The sequence below is a fragment of the Phoca vitulina genome, unplaced genomic scaffold (genome assembly GCF_004348235.1).
Source record: "Phoca vitulina isolate PV1807 unplaced genomic scaffold, GSC_HSeal_1.0 scaffold6, whole genome shotgun sequence".
Classification (NCBI taxonomy): domain Eukaryota; kingdom Metazoa; phylum Chordata; class Mammalia; order Carnivora; family Phocidae; genus Phoca; species Phoca vitulina.
Window position 1 is genome coordinate 13861892 of NW_022589709.1, and position 26959 is coordinate 13888850.

The 26959-nt window shown below is 34.0% G+C and overlaps 1 protein-coding gene across 2 annotated transcripts in view; it reads left to right on the forward strand.

Moving 5' to 3' along the window:
- Positions 1-26959, forward strand: part of DOCK2 (dedicator of cytokinesis 2) — a 475105-nt gene that overhangs the window by 17457 nt on the left and 430689 nt on the right. The window contains exon 12 of one of the 2 annotated variants that reach the window (XM_032403689.1): positions 1840-1916. In XM_032403689.1, the coding sequence (XP_032259580.1) occupies positions 1840-1916 (77 nt within the window). Of the gene's footprint in view, positions 1-1839; positions 2406-26959 lie in introns of those variants that run through there. The other variant, XM_032403691.1, reaches the window with a different exon arrangement.

The following is a 26959-nucleotide window of genomic DNA, read 5'->3' on the forward strand; positions in this document are numbered from 1 at the left end:
CAGCAGGACCAAGGGTAGGGCAAAGAGAAATGAATGAGGAAAATGGAGAAGGTAATAAAAAGATGATAAAGGATGTCTGTATGCAATGGAATAATAGATGAATTTAAAACAAATATCTTTAGACATTTAAAAAATTAAGCATACTGATGTGGAAAGAGCTTGGATTGTCTGATTTTGAAAGGAGATCTTTAAAGTGCTGCTAGGGCTACATGAGTTGTAGATGGGAGGGTATAGAATAAGACATTTTACAAGTGGGTGCATTTGAGTTAATATAGTCAAGCATAGCCCACCTTTTTAAAGGGGCTGTTTTGTATGTTTTATCTGATTTTTTTTTTTTAATTTAAAGTCTTCAGTGTTATTAAAGGTGGTGCTCTACAGTGAAAGCACCTTAACAATGTGAGCTGCTGTTGCTATTAAGAGAAGTACAGTTGACCCTTGAACAACATAGGTTTGAACTGTGCAGGTCCACTTATATGCGGACATTTTTCCCTAAATACATTGTTGTAAATGTATTTTCCTTCTGATTTTCTCTTATAACGTTTTCTTTTCTCTAGTTTTACTATAAGAATACAGTATATATATACAAAATATGTGTTAATTGTTGATGTTATGGGTAAGGCTTCCAATCAGCAGTAGGCTATTAGTTAAGTATGGGGGGAGTCAAAAGTTATACAAGGATTTTCGTGCAAAGGTCGGTGCCCCTAACCCCTACATTGTTCAAGGGTCAACTGTAATTTATAACTCCATTCCTTGAATTTTTATATAATAACATTATAAGTCTCATAAAATAAAAGTTTAATATTCTCAAGGAAAAAGTAACTTCAAATGAATTTTGTCTGACACACACACAGACACAGTTCCAGGTAGTTCTGAAATGAACTCAATAGGTTATGCTTGTATATATGTGATTCATGGTGTAAGTGTGCTTGACTATTGTGTATTTATGGAGGTAAAGTTCCAGAATTGATCAGTGCAGACCTTGCTATCTGTGTTGTCTTCATTTCTTTTCCTGCCTTTTTTTGCTTGATAAAAGTTACTTAAGCAAATGTACTTAGCTACTTGTTTGACTCAAATTAAGTAGCATGTTGGAATTTTGTCTGGCAAATTAAACAAAAACAAATAAAATACCACAAAACATTTGTTTTTGTGTATGTGTGAGTCCATCTGCTAACTTAAGACGTTTCCAACCTTTTGCTGTCTGCATGATTAACGTAGACACACAATCCTATGATAATATTGTAACAATAAATATGGGTTTACTGGGGACTACACTATTGCATGCTTTATAAATTTAATTGATGCTCTTACTATAAAATCTTTATAAACCTTTTAAAATACCTCTCCACTGTTTATTTTTTCTTAAATTATTATTCTAGTTGAAATTCAATTTAAGTTTTATTTTTTTGTTTTTTGAGACAAATTGGTATGTATTCATGCAGCCCAGGATTCCATGTTATTTTTATCTTGTGTTTGCCTTTTGTTATATCATGTTAACATTAAAATTGTGCTATAGCTTTTAAATTTTTTTGTTAGGTGTATTATCATAATAGGCATCCCATTATATTTTAATTCTTTAATTTAGGCTTTGCCATGACTTTTATCAACCTTAAAAATACCGTTTTAGGCATTTAAAAAATTAAGTCTGTTGATATAAAAAAGTTTCTTTTAGAGAGGCAGTGACTTAGTTCTTAATGGTATTGGAGTCAACTATAACTTTTTCCTCATATACATAAAAAAATTGATCACGTTTCATTAGAGGCCCATTATATGAGAGGTTTGTTTCTTCTTTAATTTTTTTAACCGCATTTGAATTCAGAGTGGATGCTTTAATGCCTGTAGGTTAGCTGCTGAATCAAGGCTTCAAACAGAAGTTAAAGAAGGGAAAGAAACTGCAAGCAAATTGGAAAAGGAAACTTGTAAGAAATCACACCCTATTTTATACGTTTCTTCCAAATCAACTCCAGAGACCCAGTGCCCTCAGCAGTAAGGACTTTTCTTTAATGAGAGTAAGGTACCACTTGCCCAAAAAAGTTGATTTGGAGCTTAGTTAAGATTGTCTTCATCTGAAATATACAACATTGTAGATTATTTCTTTCTACGTGTTATGCCAAGACCTGGAATTTTCATGTTCCTTTAACCAAATGTTCAAAATTTGGTTGTGATTCTAACCAGGAGAGTTCCTTAAATGATGACTCTTCATGGAGCTTCTCTGAATTACGGTGAATAAACTAATAACTGAAGGAAAGTGTTATAAATCTATTTGTTGCATTTTATATGTATTTTTTAAGTGTTATTAATACATACCTTCAAAGTCACGTATTTGAAAAGAGAACACAGAATTAGCTATTAACTATTATATTTTCCTATGTACTTTTTAATGAACTTAGTTTTTCACTATATTATAAAAACAGAAAACTTGGTTTAAAAATATATATTATATTGTAACTGGATTTTGTCAGTGTTTTAAGTAGCTATGTCCATTTTTGTATCCATGTACATGATTTAAATTTTATGTCTCAAGCTTATGAAAAATATAATTTTGAAATTTAAAATAAAACAATAATTTATCCCCTTTCTATTTTGTTTTTTACTCTGTATAGATAACACATTGTTATCAAACGGGGATAAAAGAAGTAAAATGAACTTAACAGATTCTTAATTCTCTGGCACATATAATTTTTATATTTATACATACATAATTAATATAATTATATACATATATAATATATATTTTTAATTCTAAACTTTCCAAATAAAGACTTTTTTTTTCCCTTTAAATGATTATAGCCTGGTCTACAACTTAATTTCGTGTATACTGTAGGTGGGTGTATTTATATATAAAGAGAGGAGTAGTGGTAGAGGGAGGGAAAGAGAGTTATGTTAAGAACTTGGCTTATGTGATTATGGAGGCTGGCAAGTTCAAAGTCATCAGGGTGGGCTAGCAGGCTGGAGACTCAAGGAAGAGCCAGTGTTACATATAGTTCAGGTCCAAAGGCTGTTTGCTGCAGAATTCTCTCTTGCTCTGGGGAGCTCAGTCTTTTGTTCTAAATAGGACTTGCACTAATTGCAAACTACTTTACTCAAAGTCCACAGATTGAAATGTTAATCTCATCCAAAAATACTCTCATAGAAATATCCAAAATAATGTTTGACTGCGTATCTAGGCTCTGTGACCCTACCAAGTTGACACATATAATTTTTTTTTTAATTCAATTAGCAGAGGTATAGTACATCATTAGTTTTTGATATAATGTTCAGTGATCCATTAGTTGAGTATAACACCCAGTGCTCATCATATCACGTGCCATCATAGTGGTTTACATAAGTTTATTGAAATATATTAAGTAAAAGGAAATTGCCTCCCACTTGTAAGAGATTAAATAAACTTTTAATTTTCTGCAAAAAGCATACTCTAAGGAATTTAGAGATTTCACATTAAATAATATCTCTTGCAAAAAGAAGTAGCTGAAGGCACCAGGAAATGAAAATTTTAACCTGAGGATAATAACAAATAATTGACTATATTCGTTGCATATTATAGAATGTAGATCAGTTCCTTCCAATATTAAGTTTTTACTATTAGCTGTGTGCTAGGGGCATAAAAACAACCCTTTAGAGTTTACAGTTTAATAGACCCACATAGATAAATAGTGGTAGTGCTATTATTACTAGTAGTAATACTTGTATTTAACATTTGTATAAATCTAATGTCAAGCATTCTTCTAAGCCCTTTCATATATTACCACATTTAACCCTCCAACATCTCTGTGAGTTAGATATTGTACTTAGTTATCCTCATTTTATAGATGAGGAAACCAAGGTCAGAGAAGTTACTTATCCAAGGGCACAGGTGTTAGTAGGTGATGAAAAACATGTGGTAGAGGTTGTTAATAGCAGAGTATACAAAGTACTGTAGGAACAGAGAAGGAAACAAGAAACTGCCTGTAGGCTTCTTATATTTTTGTCATCTTTAAGATTGTCTCAGAGGTTTCCTAAGGCATGGAGAGAATAGCACTATAGGTAGAAGAAATAGCTGTTCAAAGAATAAAGGCATTAAACAACATCTCTAATCCTGCAGATAAATTGAGCAACTGTGATTAAAGGTTGAAGAATAGGGATGACAAAAGAACCTCATCCACATACCTTCAGCTTTATCATCCTCTACTGAGGCAATCCTGTTGAGTCTTGAGTGTTTTAAGAATATATTTTTGAAAACCACTGTAGATGATAGGAAGCCACTGGATAATTGATATAACAAACCAATTATTGAATAAATTGAAACGGTTAAATAAATTATTGAAATTACTTTTAGTTAAAACACTCTAGAAGCATAATGGAAAATTGGTTATAGAAAAAGATAATGGAGGCAGGAAAGACTAATTTGACCATTTGATTACTCCAGGTAGGAAATACAGGTGGGAACTGAGGCAGTGGCAGTGGGAATGAAGATTGGTGGTTGGATTCAAGATACTGTTTAGAGAAGCAAAGCGGTCAAGAGGTGTTGGCAAAATAGGATGTTAGACTATTTAGACTATAGGGGTAAAGGAGACATCTGATATGAGTGGGTAAGTGGTGGTGTTAACAGAAAAGAGGAGTGGGAGATTTTTCAGTTTTGAGGAGTACTTTTATTGAAGTACCCGGGGGGTGTCCATGTTTGGGATAACAGTTGTATTCATCTCTTTATGTAATCAAAAATAGTAAGTCTGTTTATCAAATTTTTTTTTAAGGAAAATGTAAGACTAACTTACAACTATTCTAATAGATTTTTTGAAGCTAATTTTTTGTTGATTTGCTAGGTGTTTTACCTATGTTATCTCTTAATACCACATAGTTTAGCATAATAGTTAATGTTGTTGCCCATGTAGTTAGACTGTCTGAATTGAAATCTCAGCCTCTCCACATAAATGTTAATTAGACATGGGCAAGTTTATGACTCTGGGAATAGTTTGTTTAGGTAACATAAAATATTTTAATTTTTTAATAATTACCTAAATATGGGGATCCAAAGTAAAATCGACAAAACAAGGTATATTTAAAGAAATCTAGCTTCAGTTCCTGTTTCCTCCTTTTCCCACCAGGAGCCACTTACATTTTATGGTTTGTTTTTCCTTTTTTTTTTTTTTCTTTTCCCTTAACATAGGAGATATAGACAGGTAGGTTGATAGAATCTTCATACTCTTTCTTAGATAAAAGTAGAATACTGAGTAAGGCCAGAGAAAAATTGTGGATAGGAAACCAAAATCCAATCCCTTCACAAAATCAGCCAATAAACTGACAAGGATTATTAGAATTAACTTTATTGGACTCTGGAAACTACTCAAGGGCTTAAAACAATCAGGTGAACAATTAAGAAAAATCAGTGAGTTTTGACATTTCAGGAAATTTCTGATGAATGACTTGCTGACCACTAAGCTAATGGAGCAGAGACTTCAGTAGCCACATACAACAAAGAACATAAGACTTTACAAAATTGGTGCAGAAAATCATTTTAAAATCACAGAAACAACTAAAGCAGTTACAACAAACTCTGGGGTGGGGGAATATATAATTTCCAGAGTTGTCACATGGTAATACTAGATATGCCCAATTTTCGACAAAAAATTTCAAGGCATGCAAGAAACAAGTATGGGCCATATATGGGGGGAATAATAAGGAAGTTTTGTCTATAAGGAAGCCCAGAAATTGGACTTATTAGACAAAAACTTTTAATCAATAATTTTAAATATGCTTAAATTGCTAATGGAAACTATGAGAATAATGTCAAAGAGAGACTATCAACAAATTGTAAAAAGGAACTAGATAGAAATGCTGGAGTTGAAGAGTACAATAATAAATGAGAAACTCACTGGAGAGGTTCAGCAGCAGATTTGGACAAGTAGAAGAATCAGTGAACTTTGAAGATTGGCTAATTGAGATGATTTAGGCTGAAGATCGGAAAGAGAAGAGTATTAAGAGAAATGAACAGGGCCTAAGAGACCTGTAGGACACTATCAAGTATAGCAACATCTGTGTAAGAAGAATCCTAGAAAGAGAGAAAAGAGAGAAAGTGCAAAAAGGATATTTGAAGAAATTAATGGCCCCCAAATTTCCAAAATATGAAAGACATTAGTATATGAATGAACCAAAGATGGCCTCTGCAAATTGGTTCCTAGTTTGTCTTCACTACAGGCTGAGACCTATTAGCTCAAAAGCCCCACCAGTGCCAACCTCAAATGTTTACACATCCAATTATTTTAAAAATAGCACAAATAAGCAGATTCTTAGCCATTTAGAGCTTGTGTCTTTTGCATACTCTGCAAAACTGACCACATTAGTTGTTGCCTAACAAGAGAGGGCCTTATAGTTATAAGGTCCTAAGCTGCTGCTGTTCTTCAGACATGGAGACTCCCACCAGTTTGCTGAGCAATATCCCCTAGATACATAAGCTCTCTCTTCAGTCCCCTTCTCTGCTAGGAGTTTCCTTATGCTCTCCTTCTTGATGGTGGTCCCTGCCCTGTAGCTTCTGGACATTCTCATGCCCTAAGGAACTTCCTCACTCAGGCAACACTGTCTAAGTGCCACCCAGTAAAGCTTACTGTGTGTTAACTGCCTCTCATGGTTATATCATTTTTTTTTCTTGATCAGTCCCCAAATCTCTCACACCCCCTACAAACATGAATCGTAAAATGGTCAATCCATCAAGAAGGTGGGACAATAGTAAACATGCACCTAAGAAGAAAGCCCCAAAATACATGAAGCAAAAACTAAAAGAATTGAAGAGAGAAATAGATAATTCAACAATAATCATTGGAGATGTTAGCACCCACCCTCAATAATAGAATTAATATAAACAAGGTAACAGAAGAGTGACACTATAAACCAACTAGACTTCACAGATATATAGAACAGTCCATCCTACAACAGCAGAATACATATATTTCTCAAGTGTACATGGAACGTTCTATAGCATAGACCATATGTTAGGCCACAAATCAAGTCTCAATAAATTTGAAAAGTTAAACACACAAAGTATCTTCTCTGACCACAGTGGAATGGAATTGGAAATCAACATAAAAGAACCTGAAAAATTTGCAAATATGTAGAAATAACACAGTCTTCGGCAGCCAGTAAATCAAAGAAGAAATCACTAGGGAAATTTAAAAATACTTTAAGATGAATGAAAACAAAGTACACTATTAAAAAACTTACAGGGTATAGGAAAATCAGTACTTTAGAGGGAAATTTGTAGCTATAAATGCCTACGTTGAAAACAGATTTCCAAATCAATAACCAAGACTTTTACTTTGAAAAACTGAAAAAGAAAACTAAACTCACAGAAGGAAGGAAATCAAGATTAAAGCAAAGATAAATGGTTTGGAAATGATCAAGTTCCTAGAATCAAACTATCAAAACTTAGTCAAGAAGAAATAAAAAATATGAATAGAGCTATCACAAAAAAAAAGATTGAATTAGTAATTAAAAAAATTCCCACAAAGAAGCTTAAGATCAGATGGTTTCACTAGTAAATGCTACCAAATGTTTAAAGAAGAGTTAATACTAATCCTTCTGAAACCCTTCCAAAAAATAGAAGGGATCATTTCCTCACTCATTCTATGAGGCAAGTATTACTCTAATACCCAAACCAAAGACATCATGAAAAAAGAATACTACAGACCAATATACTTTATGATATGGATGCAAAAATCCACAACAAAATAGCAAATTCAATTCAGAAGCATTTCAAAAGGATTGTGCACTAGTACCAACTGAGATTTGTCCCAGGAATGCAAGAATAAATCAAGATGAAAATCAGTGTAATATTACTGTATTAGTGCCCAAGGACTGCCATAATAAATAACTACAAGCTGAATGAAACAATTGAAATTTACTGTCTCATAGTTCTGGAGACTAAAGTTCAAAATCAGTGTCAGAATAGACATGGCTGAGGAAAGAATCAGTGAACATGAAGGTATCCCAATAGAAACTTTTAAAACCAAAATGCAAGAATAATGAAAGAGAAAATTAAAAAAAAAAAACAAAAAAACCTAGGACAAAATATCCAAGAACTCTGGGACAGTTATAAAAGGTGCAAAATTCTTGTAATGAGATAAGTAGAATGAGAAGAAGGAAGGAAACAGAAGAAATGTTTTAATATTAATATATTAACAAACAATATATTAATAATGGCTGAGAAATTTCTAAGATTAATGATAAATACCAAAATATAGATTAAGGAAGCTCAGAGAGCACTAAGCAGAATAAATCAAAAAAATCTGCAGCTAGAACTATAATGAACTGCAAGAAAAAGAAAATCAAGAAACAAATCTTCAAAGAAACCATAGGAGAAAAACATAAATAAAAAAACAAAATACCTATAAAGAAAAATATGAATCACATCAGACTTCTCTTCAGGAGCCTGCAAGCAAGAAGAGAATGGAGTAAAATAAAGTGTTGAAAGAAAAAACCTCATGCACCTAGAATTCTGTACTCAGTGCAGTTTTCCTCCAGAGTGAAGGAGAAATAATTTCTCAGAAAAATGAAAATTGAGGAAATTTTACCAATAGACCTGCTTTGGAAGAAATGTTAAAAATAGTATTTCAGAAAGAAGGAACAATGATTCTGGGTCAAAAACTTGGATACACATAAAGAAAGGAAGAGCATTAGACAAGGAATGAATGAAGGTAAAATAAAGTCTTTTATTTTTTTTTTATTTTTAATTGATCTAACAGAAAACAGTTTGTTCAAAATAGTAAAGCAACAATGTATTTGGTGATTACAGCTGATAGCCAAGTAAAATCAATGGCAACAATGAACTAAGAAATGGGGAGGAGGAATTAAGAATGCTCTGTCATAAGGTATCTATCTGCACTACCTATGAAGTGGTATAATGTTATTTGAAAGTGGAATTAGATTAGTTGTAAATGTTATTGTGAACTCTAGGTCAACCACTAATGTTTTTTAAAAGTGTAATTGATAAGAGAAAAAATAAAATGGAATCATAAAATGCTCAAAACCATTGAAGGTGGAAAAAGTGGAAGACAAAAAATGAACAAGAGAGATGAATAGAAAACATTTGCAAATATGGTAGATGTTAATTTAGCTGTCACTTTAAATGTGAATGGCCTGAATACACCAATTAAAAGATGCCTGTCAGTAAATAAAAATAAGACAAGACCCAACTAACTCTATGTTGTCTATAATAAACCCACTTTAAAGACTTAGATTAAGAATAAAGGGATGGAGAAAAATATGTTAACACTAATCAAAAGAAAGCTAGAATAGATATATTAATTTCAGACAAAGCAGACTTTAGAATAAGAACAATTATTAGGGGTAAAGAGTCATTCAAATCTCCAAGAAGGTATTACAATCCTTAATGTATATGCACCTAATCATTATCAAAATATACAAAGCAAAAACATAGAACTGCCAGGAGAAAGAGACATCCATTATTATAGTTAGAGAATCTAACCATCCCTCCATTATTAACTGACAGAGCTGATAGATGATAGATAGATAGATAGATAGATAGATAGATAGATAGATAGATAGATATGGATATAGTTGAACTGAATAGAACCTTAATGAACTGAATCTAACTGAAATTTATAGAACAACAGCAGAAAACATTCTTCTAAACCTCATATGGAACAGTCACCAAAATAGACCACATTTGGGGCCATAAAACTAACAGATGTAAATGAATAGAAATCCTACAAAGTATGCCTTCAGGCTACAATGGAATTAAACTAGATATCGGTAACAGAAAGATGGGTGAACAAATTCCCAAATATCTGGAGATTATTCAACACACTTCTAAATAACAAATAAATCAAAGAAGAAGTCTCAAGAAAAACTTTAAAATATTTTGAATTAAATGGAAATGAAAACATAATTTATCAAAATTATGGGATATAGCAAAAATAGTGGTTATAGGGAAATATGTCATATTGAATGCATATGTTAGAAAAGAAGAAAGATCTAAACAATCTAAGCTTCTCCCTTGAGAAACTAGAAAAAGGAAAGCAAATTAAATCCAAGGTAAGCAGAAGAAAATAAATAATAAAAGCAGAAGTTCATAAAATTGAAAACAGGAAATCAATATAGAAAATTAATGAAAGCAAAAGCTAGTTCTTTGGAAAGATACATAAAACAATAAACCTATAGCCAGACTAAGAAAAAAAACACAAATAAGAAATGAAAGAGTGGTCATCACTACCAATCCTATGGACATTAAAAAGATAATAAAGGAATATTATGAATAACTTTATGCCCACAAATTTGATAATTTAGATGAAATCAATCAATTCTCTGAAAGGCACTACCAAAACTCACATAAGGAGAAATGCATAATCCAAATAGGCCTAAATCTATTAAAGAAAATGAACCAGTAATAAATAATCTTTAAAAATAGAAAGCAGTATACTCATGTAGTTTTACTGGTGAATACCAAAGGTTTAAGTAAAAAATTATACTAACTCTCTTCAATCTCTTATACAAAAAAAAAAAAAAAAAAGCAGAGGGATTACTTCCCAACTCATTCTATGAGGTCAACATTACCCCCAATACCAAAACCAGGCAAAGAAATTATAAAAAAGGAATATTACAGACCAATATTTCTTATGAACATAAATGCAAAATTCTCAACAAAATATAAGCAAATTGAATCCAACAATGTACAAAAATAATTATATGCCATGCCAATGATATTTATTCCTGGTATGGAAGGATGGTTCAACATTCACAAATCAACTAATCTGTTAGTCACATCAACAGACTAAAGAAGAAAACTCATATGATCATATCAATAGATACAGAAATAGCATTTGACAAAATCCAAAACTCTCAACAGACTAGCAATAGAGTGGAACTTTCAACTTGAACAAGATTTACAAAAAACCCTACAGCTAACATTATACTAAATGATGAGAAACTAGATGCTTTCCCTCTAAGATGAGGGCTAATACAAAATGTCCCCTGTCACCATTCCTATTCAACATGTTCTGGAAGTTCTAGCTAATGCAATAAGACAACAAAAGGAAATAAAAAGTATACGGCTTTTGAAGGAAGAAATAAAACTTTTTGTTCTCAGATGACATTGCATATCTAGAAAATACCAAATAATCAACAACAACAAAAACCCTGTTGGAACTAATAAGTGATTACAGCAAGATTGTAAAATATAAGTTAATATACAGAAGTCAATTGCTTTCCTATACACCAGCAATGAAGAATTGGAGTTTAGGGGCGCCTGGGTGGCTCAGTCAGTTAAGAGTCTGCCTTCAGCTCAGGTCATGATCCCAGGGCCCTGGCACTGAGCCCTGCATCGGACTCCCTGCCCTCTCCCTCTGCTCCTCCCCCTGCTTGTGCTCTCTCTCTCTTTCCTCTCTCTTTCTCTCAAATAAATAAATAAACTCTTAAAAATTTATAAAAAAATGAATTGGAGTTTAAAATTTAAAACATAATGCCATTTACATTATCACCCCCCAAAATGAAATAGTCATAAACAAAATATGTACAAGATCTATATAAGGAAAACTATAAAACTTTGATGAAAGAAATAAAAAAGATATAAATAAATATATATCCTATGTTCATTGGTAGGAAAAATCAGTATTGTTAAGGTGTCAGTTCTTTCCAACTTGATATATAGATTTCATATAATCCAAATCAAAATGCCAGTAGGTTACGTGTTGGGATGAGCACTGGGTATTATACACAACTAATGAATAATTGAACACTACAACAAAAACTTATGATGTACTATATGTTGGCTAGCTGAACATAATGAAAAATAAAAATAAATAAACAAAAATAAAATTTTCCCACAGGGGAAAAAAGTGCCAGAATGTTGTCTTGTAAATATAGATAAACTGGTTATAAGGTTTGGGTGAAAATGCACAAGCCCAAGAATAGTCAACAAATATTGAAGAAGAAAAACAAAGTTGGATGGCTGGTACTACCCAACTTCAAGACTTAATATAAAGCTATAATAATCAAAACAATGTGGTATTTGTAAACAAGTAGACAAAATAGATCAATGGAACAATGTAGAAAATGCCGAAATAGATCAACAGAAATAAAATCATTTATGAAGAGATGATTCTTTCCCCATTGTATAATCTTGGCTCCTGTCCTATAAATTAATTGACCATGTATGTGTGGGTTTATTTCTGGCTTCTCTCTTCTGTTCTATTGATCTATGTGTCTGTTTTTATGTCAATACCATACTGGTTTGTTTACTGTAGCTTTGTAATGCAGTTTGCAGTCAGGGAGCATCATGCCTCCAGCTTTGTTCTTTCATAAGATTGTTTTGGCTATTTGGGTTCTTTTGTGGTTCCATACAAATTTTAAGATTGTTCTATTTCTGTGAAAAAAAATTAGAATTTTGATAGAGATTGTGTTGAATCTGTAGATTGCTTTGGGTAGTGTGGACATTTTAACTATTAATTCCTCTACTCTGTGAGTATGGAATATCTATTTGTGTCTTCCTCAATGTCATAGTTTTTCAGTGTGCCCTTCTTTCACTCCTTGATTAAATTTATTCCTAGCTGTTTTATTCTTTTTTGATACTATTGTAAATGGAGTTGTTTTCTTAACTTATTTTTCTGGTAGTTCTTTATTAGTATATAGAAACACAACAGATTTTTGCATTTTGATTTTTTATCTTGCAACTTTATTGAATTTGTTGATTAGTTCTAACAAATTTTTAGTGGAGTCCTTAGGTTTTTCTTTATATCATGTCTGCAAATAGAGAAAATTTTACTTATTTCTTTCCAATTTGGATGCCTTTATTTTTATTTTCTTGCCTAATTGCTCTGGCTAGGACTTCCAGTACTATGTTAAATAAAAATTGTGAGGCTGGGCATCCTTGTCTTGTTCCTGATTGTAGAGGAAAAGCTTTTAGCCTTTCACTGTTCAGTATGATGTTAGCTGTGGTCTTGACATATATGGTCTTTATTATGCTGAGATATATTCTCTCTACATCCAACTGTTGAGAGTTTTTATCATGAATGGATGTCATATTTTGTCAAATGCTTTTTCTGCATCTATTAAGAACGTCATGATTTTTAGCCTTCATTTTGTTAATGTGGTATATCACATTGATTGATTTACATATTTTGAGTCATCCTTGCATCCCTGCAATAAATCCCACTAGATCATGGTATAATGATCTTTCTAATGCACTGTTGAATTTAGTTTGCTAGTATTTTGTTGAGGATTTGTGCATTTATCTTCATCCGGGATATTGACCTATAATTTTCTTTTCTTGTAATGACCATGTCTGATTTTGGTATCAGGGTAATCCTGGCTCATAAAATGAGTTTGGAAGTGTTCCCTCCTCTTCCATGTTTTTGGAAGTGTTTCGAGAGGGATTGGTATTACTTTTTCTTTAAATATTTAATAGAATTCAGCAGTGAAACTGTGTAGTCTTACACTTTTCTTTGTTGGAAGGCTTTTGATTGCTAATTCTATCTCCTTACTAGTAATTGGTATGTTCAGATTTTATATTTTTTATGATTCAGTCTTGATAGGTTGTATGTTTCAGGAATTTGTTCATTTCATCTAGGTTTTCCAATTTGTTGCTATATATATTTTTTCATAGTATTTTCTTATGATTATTTGGATTTCTCTGGTCTCAATTTTATTGTCTTCTTTTTCATTTCTAGTTTTATTTATTTGAATCCTCTCTTCTTTCTTGGTAAGAGTAGCTACAGGTTTGTCTATTTTATCTTTTTAAAAAAACAGCTTTTAGTTTTATTGATCTTTTTTTTTTTTAGTTTCTATTTTATTTATTTCTACTATGATTTTTGTTATTTCCTTCCTTCTACTAACTTTAGGTTTAGTTTTTTTTCTAGTTCCTTGCAGTGTAAATTTAGGATGTTTTTCTGTGATCTTTGCTTTTTCTTAATGTAGGTATTTATTGCTATGAAGTTCCCTTAGAACTGATTTTGCTGAATCTCATAAATTTTGTATGTTGTATTTACATTTTCATTTGTTTCAAGATACTTTTTTAGGTCTCTTTTGATTTCTTCCTGGACCCTTTGGCTATTCAGTAACATATAGTTTAATCTCCATACATTTATGAATTTTCTAGTTTTCTTTTTGTAAACTGATTTTTTTTATCTCATATCACTGTGGTTCGAAAAGATGCTTGATATGATTCAGTCTTCTTAAATCTATTAACACTTGTTTTGTGTTGTAACATATAATCTGCCTGGAGAATATTCCATGTGTACTTCAGAAGAATGTGTATTCTTCTGCTATTTTATGGAATATTCTTTAAATGTCTGTTAAGTCCTTCTGGTCTTAACATGCATTTTCTGTCTGGATGATATATCTGTTGTTGAAGTGAGATAATGAAATCCTTTACTGTTATTATATATTGCTGTCTATTTCTCCTTTTAGATGTGTTAATATTTGCTTTCTATATCTAGGTTCTCCCATATTGAGTGCATAAATGTTTTATTCTCTTGTTGGATTAACTGCTTTGTCATGATATTATAACCTTCATTGTCTCTTATTTCAGTCTTTGCCTAAAGGTCTATTTTGTCAGATACAAGTATCGCTATCCCTGTTTTCTTTTGGTTTCCATTTGCTTGGACTTTTTTTTTTATTTTTTCTTTTTTTTTTTCCTATTCCTTCATTTTCAGTCTGTGTGTCCTTAAAGATGAAGTGAGTCTCTTGTAGGCAGCAGATAGTGGGTCTTGCTTATTTTTATTTAAATCCATTCATGTCTTTTGATTGGATATTTTAGTCCATTTCCATTTAAAATAAGTATTAATAGCTGTAGATTATTGCCATTTTGTTCATTGTTTCCTATTTTTAATTCCTTTGGTCTTTTGTTCCCCTCTGATGTTTTTGTGATTTGATGATTTTCTGTAGTGTATGTGTAGATTCCTTTCTCTTTCTCTTTTGTGTGTTACTATAGGCTTTTGCTTTATTACCGTAAGGCTTATATATAACATAACAATCTGTTTTAAGCTGCTAACAACTTAACTTCTAATGCTCTACATTTTTACGCTTTCCCTCCCTGCATTTTATGTATTTGAAGTCACAATTTACATTTTTTTTTACCTTGTATATCCATTAACAAATTATTGTAGTTTTGTGGGGTTTTTATATGTAATTTTGTCTTTTAATCTTCATGGTAAAGTTATAAGTGATTTACCCATCACCATTAGAATATTCTGAATTAAGCTATGTATTTACCTTTACCAATGAGATTTATTTATACCTGCATATATTTTCCTATTACTAATTAGCATCCTTTTGGTTGAGCTTGAAAAACTCCCTTTAACATTTCTTGTAAGGCCAGTCTAGTGGTGATGAACTCCTTCAGCTTTTTCTTGTTTTGAAAACTCTTTATCTTTCCTTCAATTCTGAAGGTCACCTTAGCTGGGCAGTGTATTCTTGGTTGTCATTTTTCTTTTTTTCAGCCCTTTCAGTATATCATGCCACTGTCTCATGGTCTGCAAAGTTAGCTGAAAAATCTGTTGATAGTCTTATGGGATTTCTTTTGTATGTAACAAGTTGTTTTTTCTGTGGCAGCTTTTAAGGTTCTCTCCTTGTCTTTAACTTTAGGCAATTTAATTATAATGTGTATTGGTGTGGGGCTCCTTGGATTTATATTTTTGGAATTCTCTATACATCCTAGATCTGGATGTCATTTCTTTCCCCATGTTGAAGAAGTTTTCAGCCATTATTTCTTTGAATAAGCTTTCTGCCCCTTTCTCTCACTGTTGTCTTTCTGGGACCCCCTATAAAGTGAATATTATTCTATTTAATGGTGTCCCATAAGTTTCTTAATCTATCTTCACTCTTTTCATTTTTTTTTCTTTTTGCTCCTCTAATTGGATGAATTTCAATGCCCCATCTGTCTTCGAGTTTGGTGATCATTTCTTTCATTTGATCTAGTTTACTATTGAACTCCTCTGCTAAAATTTTTATCATATTCTTCAGTTCTATGACTTCTATTTAGTACTTTCTTGTATTTTCTATCTCTGTTGAAATTTTCACTTGTTCATACATTGTTCTCCTGACCTTGGTGAGCATCTTTATGACTGTTGTTTTGAACTCTTTATCAGGTAATCCACTTCTCTTTTTCATTAAAATATGTTTCTAGAGTTTTATCTTTTGTTTGTTTGGAACATATTCCCTGACTCTGTGTTGGTTTCCATGCATTAGATAAAACAGCTACCGTTCCTAGTCTTTATGGAGTGGTCTCATGTAGGAGATTAACCTTATTGATTAGCTCAGTTTGAGCTCTTGGTTGTCTCTCAATCCTTTGTAATTGTCGAAGCAACCTTCTTTTTTTTCCGTGTGGCTCCTAGTAGTAGAGGGTTTGCCGAGACCTGTCAGTGTTCCAAAGGGGAGGATTGCAGCCAGTACCTAGACCCTCAGGCAGCAGCTGAGAAAGCATGTAGTTAGAGCCCTTCCATGGGAAAAGTAGGAGATGGGCTTTTTTGCCTGCTGCCTCTGCACTGGAACCAGGCATATAGCCACAGGCAAGTACTCCTGTGCCTATTTACTGCTTCTTTGTTTGCTACAGTCCTGTGGAACTCATGAATACAAGCCCCTTTGGCTATCAGAGTTGGGCATTCCAGGGGCCCAGCTCTTGGGTGGCAACCACAAAAGACAGACATGTGTACAAGCTCCTTCCAGGGAGATACTGGTGACAGAGTGAGCTAGAGGGAGAAGGCAGAGAAGGTATCTGCAGACTTACCTGTTCTCTGGGAAAGAACACAGTCAGCTTCTAGATGTATGCTAAATTAGAAGCCTGATCCTCAGGCAGCAGCTTTCAATGTATGTAAAAACAACAAAGAAAGAAGGCAGTCTTACCAGCCTACATACTGTATGATTCCAACTACATGTTACTTTGGGAAAGGTAAAACTATAGATATAGAAAAAGGATCAGTAATTTCCAGGGTTTTAAGAGGAGATTGGGGATAGAGGGAGGGAGGACTAGGCAGAGCAAAGAGGATTTTTAGGACAGTGAAACTATTTTACATGCTACTGTGCTGGCAGATACATGACATTATGCGTTTCTCAAAACTCTTAAAACTGTACAACACAAATAGCAATCTAATGCAAACTATAGACTGTACTTAATAATAGTGTATCAGTGTTGGTTCATCAATTGTAAGAAGTGTAACCACACTAGTGCAATGTTTTAATAATAGGGGAAACTGCTGGTGGGGGAGAAAAGGTTTATGGGAACTCTATTTTCTGCTCTATTTTTATGTAAACCTAATACTACTCAAAAAAAAAAAAACCCAACCAACTTTATTCATTTCAAAAATTGAAACCAACGAGTAATTTCTTATTGAGGATTCCTTTGTAGATTGGAAAATAAGGGGAAAAGAAGCAAAAGGGAGGGTTGCCTGGGTGGCTCAGTCGTTAAGCGTCTGCCTTCAGCTCAGGTCGTGATCCCAGGGTCCTGGGATCGAGCCCTGCATCGGGCTTCCTGCTCGGCGGGAAGCCTGCTTCTCCCTCACCCACTCCCTCTGCTTGTGTTCCCTCTCTCATTGTGTCTCTCTCTGTCAAATAAATAAATAAAATCTTTAAAAAAAGAGAAAAGAAGCAAAAGGGAAAATGTGGGGTCTTATAAGACAAAAGAACCATAATAACAGAGGACTCAGAACTCTCCCAACTCCCCCATCACTCACAGCAGAAACTTTTAAAGACTATACTTCTCTGCACTGACAGGAGGGGGCACCCTTTGACTAGGAACCTTGTAAAAATCACCCTGAATTTCCAAGACATAAATAGGCAAAAACAGACTAAAACTATATAAAGCTATTATATGAAGGAAACAGAAAACAAGACCACTTTATGAACTGATGAGTCCTTGCGCCCCCCAACAAAAGCTCTATGAAGTAGAAGCAAATGATAACACAACGCTATAAACTGGGAAAACTGATTCAGAACGCTCAAAACTATTAGATTTTTTTAAACAAAGGAAAATCCTCATTGACTCCAGAAAAAAAAAAAAAAATCAAATAACTTACAGAGGTGAGAGAATTGGTCTGACATTGGACTTCTCTAAAACAACATTCAGAAAAGGACAATAATGATGCAGCCTTTAAAACAAAACAAAAAGCCTTAAAGAAAGAAAGTGTGAACCAAGGATTTTATTTGTATTAAAGCTATTTTTTTAGACATCAGGGCTTTAGGAAAAGTTTAAACATGGTAAGATTCAGGAATTTTTGTACCCGTGGACCCTTCTTGAGGAATCTCCTAAGGGTAATCATTCTAACAAAAAATGGGGAAACTTGCAAAAGAACTGAAGGATTGACTAAATAACTAAATGTATTGTGAATAATGGGAACCAGATTTCTCACTGTTGGTGAGAAGAGTAAAAATTAATGAAGAGGAAAGCTAAAAATGAACTCTTTGGTGTTGACTTGGAATTGGAGGTATCAGTAATAAAAAAAAGCTTAGGTAGATAGATACACATGTATGTGTACACACACTTTTATACATGCACACATGTACATACAGACACAGACATGTGTATACGTATACATATATATGTATTTCTATCTACTGAGAAGCCTCAGAAACAATAGCATCTCGATAGCAATTAGCACATCTAGTACATCTAGCACCCAGATCTTTGTTTCTTAATATAATTCTCCACTAAAATGATCCTCCACTAAATGAACCATTTCTTTGAGAAATGACTACTTTCTGGTCTAAGGCTGAGAATGAATGAGAAGAGCCCTGAATATCTTGTTCCAGAAAGTAAGAAAGAACATAAAGAATGATGGGCACATGTCAAAATGGCATGGAACCCAACTTGATTGGCTCCCACTGGCCAAATCTAGGATAATTTGAGCATCTAAATACATGATGGTAATGGATTATAAGGCATTGAGGAACATCACAAACCATGAGCCCATATTCATTTAAATAAATAAGTAAATACATGAATGAATAAACAGTGAAAGGTTAGCTCTTTGTCACAGTAGAATTCCATTTAACAAATGTAGAAAAAATGATAGAATTAAATTTTTTTTTGTCTATGATTCAGGAAAGAATCATTTTTATAGATATTAAAACAAGTGGGCTGAAAATATGAGTTATAGAATATTTACATAGTCTCACAATATCTCTTCACAAATACATATTAATTACAATGGGAAAACTAACATTCACATGGGGAAACCTGGCAAACATGACCCTAATTAATGATCAAAGTTAACATCACCAGTAACAGAACAAATTGATAACATGTGTCTCCTGATACAAAGTAGTGAGGAAAACATAACATCACTTATTTGGTATTCCTGCCAATAAAGTCCATAACCTGAATATAATCACAAGGAAACATCCTGAACCCCTAACTGAGGGGCATTCAATAACTGATCTGTGGTTTTCAAAATGTAGAGATTATGAACGACAAGTAAAGGTGGTGGGACTGATCCTGATTAAAGGAGACTAAAGAGACATTTAACTCCTGACTGCAACTTGTGACATGGAATTTTCTGGGACAACATGGGACAACTGGCAAAATTTGAATGAGGACTTTGATTAGCTGATGGTATTGTGTTGATGTTAATTTCCTAAATCTGATCATTGTACTGCAAATCTGATCATTGTACTGCCTTTGTTTTTAAGAAATGCGCAGTGAAGTGTTTAGGGGTAAAATGGTATCATGTCAACCTTATTCTCAAATGACTCAGAAAAAACGTATATCTATTGAAAGAGGCATAATTAAGCAAATGTGGCAAAATGGTAACATTTGGAGAATCTGAGTAAAGAGAATCCAGAATTTTTTTTTTTACTATTCTTGTAACTTTTCTATAAGTCTGAAATTGTGTCAAAATTAGAAGTTCTTAAATTTCATTATTCACAGATGATATGACAAGACATGTGGAAAATCTAAAACATTTTATAGATAAAACTGAAAATTAAGAACTGTATTTACTAAGGATATCTATTGAATACAGTGCTAATTTAAAAAAATACCAGCTACAAACAGAAATGAAATTTTAAATTTTATGCTATTCATAGGAGCATAAAACATATATATAGTATGCCTAAGTATAAAGTGAACAAAAGATGTATGAGACCTCTACACAGAAAATTACAAAATATCACAGGCATAAAGAGCTAAATAAATGGTAGAATATACCATAGAATTCACTTCTCTCCAATTGATCTAAAGATTCAAAGCAGTTCCAATAAAATTCCCAGCAAGCTTTTGGGTTTTGCTTGTTTGTTTGTTTGTTTTTTCCTGGAACATGACAAGTTAATTCAAAAGTTGATTCTAAAATTACATGGAAATGCTGGGGCACATGGGTGGCTCAGTGGGTTGAGCATCTGCCTTCGGCTCAGGTCATGATCTCAGGGTCCTGGGATTGAGCCTCACATCGCATTGGGCTCCCTGCTCAGTGGGGAGTCTGCTTCTCCCTCTCCCTCTCTTTCTGTGCTCTCTCTCCCTCTCTAATGAATGAAAATCTTTAATTAAAAAAAAATTAAAGTGGAAATGCAAAAGGCCAAGAATATTCAAGGAAATCTTGAAGAACAAGTGGAGGACTTACATTAACAGATACAGAGATCTGTTATAACATGATAATTTAGTGTGATGTAAATGCAAACATAGAGAACAGATCAAAGAAAGAGAATAAAGAATCCATAAACAGAGCCAAACACATTTGCTCACCTGATTTGTGACCAAAAAATGACACTACAGATGCAGTGGGGAAAGGATAGTCTTTTTGAAGAATAATTCTGGGTCAATTTGTATAATCTTTGAAGAAAAAATAAATCTTGATCCCCATCTTCACCTAACAGAAATAACATTTTTTTTATCTTTGTAAATACTTTATTCTGTTTCCAGATAGGATATTAAAATTTACATGTTACTTTTAAGACAATAATATACAGCTAACTAAAATAAAATCTACAAGAAGTTTATGAGATACAAGATACAGATGAGAAAACCTACAAGAAGTTTATGAGATACAAGATACAGATGAGAAAACCTGTTAACTTAATTTGACCTATTAGGAACATCGGCACTTGTGAAATTGATACTGGCCTTGTGTATCAATTACTTTTTTCTATAAGTACTTGTTGATCCTTCCAGAGATCATATTCTGCCATTGTGCTTAAGAATGCACACGTAAATATAAGGAAAGGTAATTTTTCTTTAGAGCCCAGCCTTAACTCCAGAAATTTTGCCCCCATATCTAGTGTTCTTTTTTAATAATGGTATTTCTTATGAGCCTTGAGAGATATCTTATCTGGAAAAAAAGGGCAAAGAAAAGTCAACAAAGAAACTATGAAAGAAGCACAGGCAAAGAATAATTCAAAACAGAATAAGAACAGTGAAAATTAAAACCTAAAGCAGTGATTTCTCCTAAATGAAGGGATGGCTCTTTGAAATAATGTTTTTCCTATCTTGTTACAATGAATTTCTTTACCCTGAATAATCTGTTCTTTTACATTTCCTCTAGATTCTGGTTGTGAAAGCCTCTCTATTTTTGGAAAGAAGGAAAGGAAGAAAAAGAAGGAAGGGAGGGAGGAAGGAAAGAAAGGAGGAAGGAAGGGGAAAAAAAGAGAGTGAGAGAGAGAAAGCAAGCAATTCCAGAAACTTCATTTTGGAGTTGTACATTAGAAGTAAAGAGGGAACCTGGGTGGCTCAGTCAGTTAAGTGTCTGCCTTCAGCTCAGCTCATGATCCCAGGTTCCTGGGATCGAGTCCTGCATCAGGCTCTCTGCTCAGTGGGGAGTCTGCTCCCTCTCCTTCTGCATCTCCCCCTGCTCATGTGCTCATGCTCTCTCTTGAGCACGCTCTCTTGCTCTCTCTCACTCTCTCTCAAATAAAGTAAAATCTTAAAAAAAAAGAGAAGAAAGTTGGCTTAAGCTGTTTTTACTGTGCAAGCTGTCCACAAAGTTGGGAAATTACATTTTCAAATAATGTTCAATAAGTTTTCAAATGAAATGCTCTAAATTTAAAGCAATAGGTCTAATTGCTAACCTGGAAAAAAGTATAACAGGGAAAATCATATTTATTGTACATTTTTTTAAGATTAACAGTTGAGCCCTTTGTCTTAAATTTAGAGGTCCTTCACCTGAAAAGGTATCAGGATAATGAAGAAAAATATATTGAGCATATTATTTGACAAAGTAACCAATAACTCTTTACGAATAAATTCATTTCATGTTTCTTGACTTTGTGGACAGATTGTACAGAAAAACATAGTTTTCAACACTTAGTACTTTTCTATTTCACCTAAGTAGCAGCATGTAAAATGACTTAAGATTGCACTGGTGTATATTTGGTGCCTCTCTTATTTGATGGGTTTCTTTGCTGTTTATCTTGCTGAATTACTGTAAAAGGATATCAACCATGGCAGTTGTAAAAATTACTAAGTCCAATTCCATTGTGTAGCTTTGGTAGTTAGTTATTCCTGGAAAACCAGTGTCTGGTTCTGTGACCCATTTAATACACTGTAATATATTAGTTATAATAGATTCTGTTCTCTGTAACTGAACTCCTTTTAGAACAAAACCACTTTAGGTCAATTGGATTCAAATCATAACTTCTTAGGAACAAGAACAAGAATAATTCTCATGGTGTACTTCAATTACTTAAATTTTTGTGTTGTTTATGTAAAACATCTGAGGGCTTACAATGTATTTGGCACTTGGGATAAAGATATATGATCATGAGCTATTTCTGTTCTCAGAGTACCTCCCACATCAACAATTCTACTCCAGTGGGAACTGTAAGCCCTGACTCTACCAATTTTCTACTGTCCATCATGGAAGTCTTCAATTTTTTCCTTAACTAATTTAATTTACATTCTATTACTCATAATTAATCCTTCCCTTGGTCTCTCCTCCTCTGAATTCCTCTGGACAGACCCCCAAACCTCAGTTAAACCCGACTCAGTAAAACTGAGTTAGCTCTTCCCTTACTCCAGTGCTTCGCTGCTCTAGCTGCACGTTAGAATCTTTGAAAGTCTATTCGACTCCCATCCCAGACCAGTTTAATCAGAATCTGGGGGGAAGAGAGGGACCTGAGACACAGGAGGTTTTAAAAGCTCTCCAGTGATTCTTGTAGCACCCAGAGTAGCGAATCACAAGCTTAATTCATGTCTATGCCCCAATAGCTAAATGTGGCAGAAGAAATCCAGTCATCTTGACTCTCTCACTTGAATCTTATGACCAGTGAACACTCATATACCAATTCTGCAAGATGACTTTCACTTCTCTTTCTGTACCTTCTTTCCTTCCTTAATCTCAGCTGATGACCTTCATATTTTGCTAAGAAAATAATAGTTAACATTTGTTGCATGTTTATGTGCTAAATATTAATGCCCTACATGCTCTCAAGTATTAACTCATTTAGGCCTCTCAACTCTCTGAAGTTGATGCTGCAAAATATCTCCATCTTAAAGATGAGGGAACTGAGGAACAAAGTAACACAGCTGGTACTGGAAAGGGTTTTCCTTTGAACCTAGTTAGGCTGGCTCTAGAATTCAGCTCTCACCCACCTCTCATCATATGCTGAAACAACTACTCTGAAAAGAACCTCCTTTGTTTCCTTCTATCACCTTTACTTATCAGTCTACATCTGCACCATGTCTTCTGCCTCCCTTTTTTTTTTTATTTTAATTCAATTAGCCAACATGTAGTACATCATTAGTTTCAGATGCAGTGTTCAAAAATCCAGCCGTTGCTCTGAGTGTAACACCCAGTGCTCATCTCATCACGTGCCCATCACTCAATTACCCCATTCTCCCACCCCACCTCCCCTCCAGCAACCCTGTTTGTTTCCTATAGTTAAGAGTCTCTCATGGTTTTTCTCCCTCTTTGATGACTTCCCATTCAGTTTTCCCTCCCTTACTCTATGATCCTCTGCACTGTTTCTTATATTCCACATATCAGTGAAACAATGATAATTGTCCTTCTCTGATTTATTTTGCTCAGCATAATATCCTCCAATTCCATCCACCTCGATGTAAATGGTAAGTATTCATCCTTTCAGATGGCTGAATAATATTCCATTTTGTGTGTGTGTATATATATACACAACATCTTCTTTATCCATTCATCTGATGATAGACATCTTGGCTCGTTCCACAGTTTGGCTACTGTGGACATTGCTGCTATAAGCAGGTGCCCCTTCGGATCACTACATTTGTATCTTTGGGGTAAATACTCAGTAATGCAATTGCTGGGTTGTAGGGTATCTCACTTTTAACTTCTTGAGGACCCTCCATACTGTTTTCCAGAGTGGCTGTACCATTCCCACCAACAATGTAATCCTCGCCAACATTTGTTGTTTCCTGTCTTGTTAATTGTAGCCATGCTGACTAGTGTGAGGCGGCATCTCATTGTGGTTTTGATTTGTATTTCCTTGATGCCAAGTGATGTGGAGCATTTTTTCATGTGTCTGTTGGCCATTTGTATGTCATCTTTGGAGAAATGTATGTTCTACCCTATTTCTTGACTGGATTATTTGTTTTTTGGGTGTTGAGTTTGAGAAGTTCTTTATAGATTTTGGATACTAGCCCTTTATCTGATATGCCATTTGCAAATATCTTCTCTGATTCCATAGGTTGCCTTTTAGTTTTGTTGACTGTTTCCTTTGCTATGCAAAAACTTTTTATCTTGATGAAGTCCCAGTAGTTCATTTTTGCTTTTGTTTCCCTTGTCTTTGGAGACATGTCTAGCAAGAAGTTGCTGTGGCCAAGGTCGAAGAGGTTGCTGCCTATGTTCTCCTCTAGGATTTTGATGGGTTCCTGTCTCACATTTAGGTCTTTCATCCATTTTGAGTTTATCTTTGTGTATGGTGTCCAGTTTCGTTCTTCTACATGTGGCTGTCCAATTTTCCCAGCACCATTTATTGAAGAGACTGTCCTTTTTCCATTGGATATTCTTTCCTGATTTGTCGAAGATTAGTTGACCATAGAGTTGAGGGTCCATTTCTGGGTTCTCCATTCTGTTCCATTGATCTATGTGTCTGTTTTTGTGCCAGTACCATACTGTCTTGATGATTACAGCTTTGTAATAGAGCTTGAAGTCCAGGATTGTGATCACACCAGCTTTGGTTTTCTTTTCAACATTCCTCTGACTACTCAGGGTCTTTTCTGGTTCCATACAAGTTTTGGGATTGTTTATTCCAGCTCTGTGAAGAATGTCGATGGTATTTTGATAGGGATTGATTGCATTGGATGTGTAGATTGCTCTGGGTAGCATAGACATTTTAACAGTGTTTATTCTTCCAGTCCATGAGCATGGAATATTTTACCATTTATTTTGTCTTCCTCAGTTTCTTTCATAAGTATTCTGTAGTTTCTAGAGTACATACCCTTTACCTCTTTGGTTAGGTTTATTCCTAGGTATCTTATGGGTTTTGGTGCAATTGTAAATGGGATCGATTCCTTAATTTCTCTTTCTTCTGCCTCATTGTTAGTTTATAGAAATGCAACTGATTTCTGTGCATTGATCTTATATCCTGCTAGCTTGCTGAATTCCTGTATGAGTTCTAGCAATTTTGGGGTGGAGTCTTTTGGGTTTTCCACATAAAGTATCATGTCATCTGCAAAGAGTGAGAGTTTGACTTCTTCCTTGCCAATTTGAATGCCTTTTATTTCTTTTTGTTGTCTGATTGTTGAGGCTAGGACTTCTGGTACGATGTTGAATTAACAGTGGTAAAAGTGGGCATCCCTGAAGGTTCCTGACCTTAGAGAAAAGCTCTCAGTTTTTCCCCATTGAGAATGATATTTGCTGTGGGCTTTTAGTAAATGGCTTTTATGATATTGAGGCATATTCCCTCTATCCCTACACCATGGAGAGTTTTAATCAAGAAAGAATGCTGTATTTTGTCAAGTGCCTTTTCTGCATCAATTGAGAGGATAATATGGTTCTTGTCCTTTCTTTTATTAATGTGATATATCACGTTGATTGATTTGTGAATGTGTAACCACCCTTGCAGCCCATGATAAATCCCACTTGGTCGTGGTGAATAATCCTTTTAATGTACTGTTAGATCCTATTGGCTAGTATCTTGGTGAGAATTTTGGCATCCATGTTCATCAAGGATATCGGTCTGTAATTCTCCTTTTTGGTGGGGAGATCATGCTTTTGGTTTGAGATTATGGTAATGCTGGCCTCATAGAATGAGTTTTGAAGTTTTCCTTCCCTTTCTATTTTTTAAAACAGCTTCAGAAGAATAGGTATTAGTTCTTCTTTTAAATGTTTGGTAGAATTCCCCTGGGAAGCCATCTGGCCCTGGACTCTTGTTTGTTGGGAGATTTTTGATTACTGCTTCAATTTCCTTGCTGATTATGCTTCTGTTCAGGTTTTCTATTTCTTCCTGTTTCAGTTTTGGTAGTTTATACATTTCCAGGAATGCATCAATTTCTTCCAGAATGCCTAATTTGTTGGTATATAGTTGCTCATAATATGTCCTTACAGTTATTTGTATTTCCTTGGTGTTGGTTGAAATCTCGCTTCTTTCATTCATGATTTTATTAATTTGGGTTCTTTCTCCTTTCTTTTTGATAAGTCTGGCTAGGGGTTTATCGATCTTATTAATTCTTTCAAAGAACCAGCTTCTAGTTTCATTGATCTGTTCTATTGTTCTTTTGTTTTCTATATTGATTTCTGCTCTAATCTTTTATTATTTCTCTTCTGCTTGGTTTAGGCTTTATTTGCTGTTCTTTGTCCAGCTCCTTTAGGTGTAAGGTTAGCTTTTGTATTTGAGACTTTTCTAATTTTTTGAGAAAGTTTCGTATTGCTATGTACTTCCCTCTTAGGACCACCTTTGCTGTATCCCAAAGTTTTGAACAGTTGTGTTTTCATTTTCATTTGTTTACATGATTTTTTTCAATTTAAATTCAGTTAGCCAACATATCATCCTTAGTTACAGATGTAGTGTTCGATGATTCATCACTTGCGTATAACACCCAGTGCTCATCACATCACGTGCCCTCCTTAATGCCCATCACCCAGTT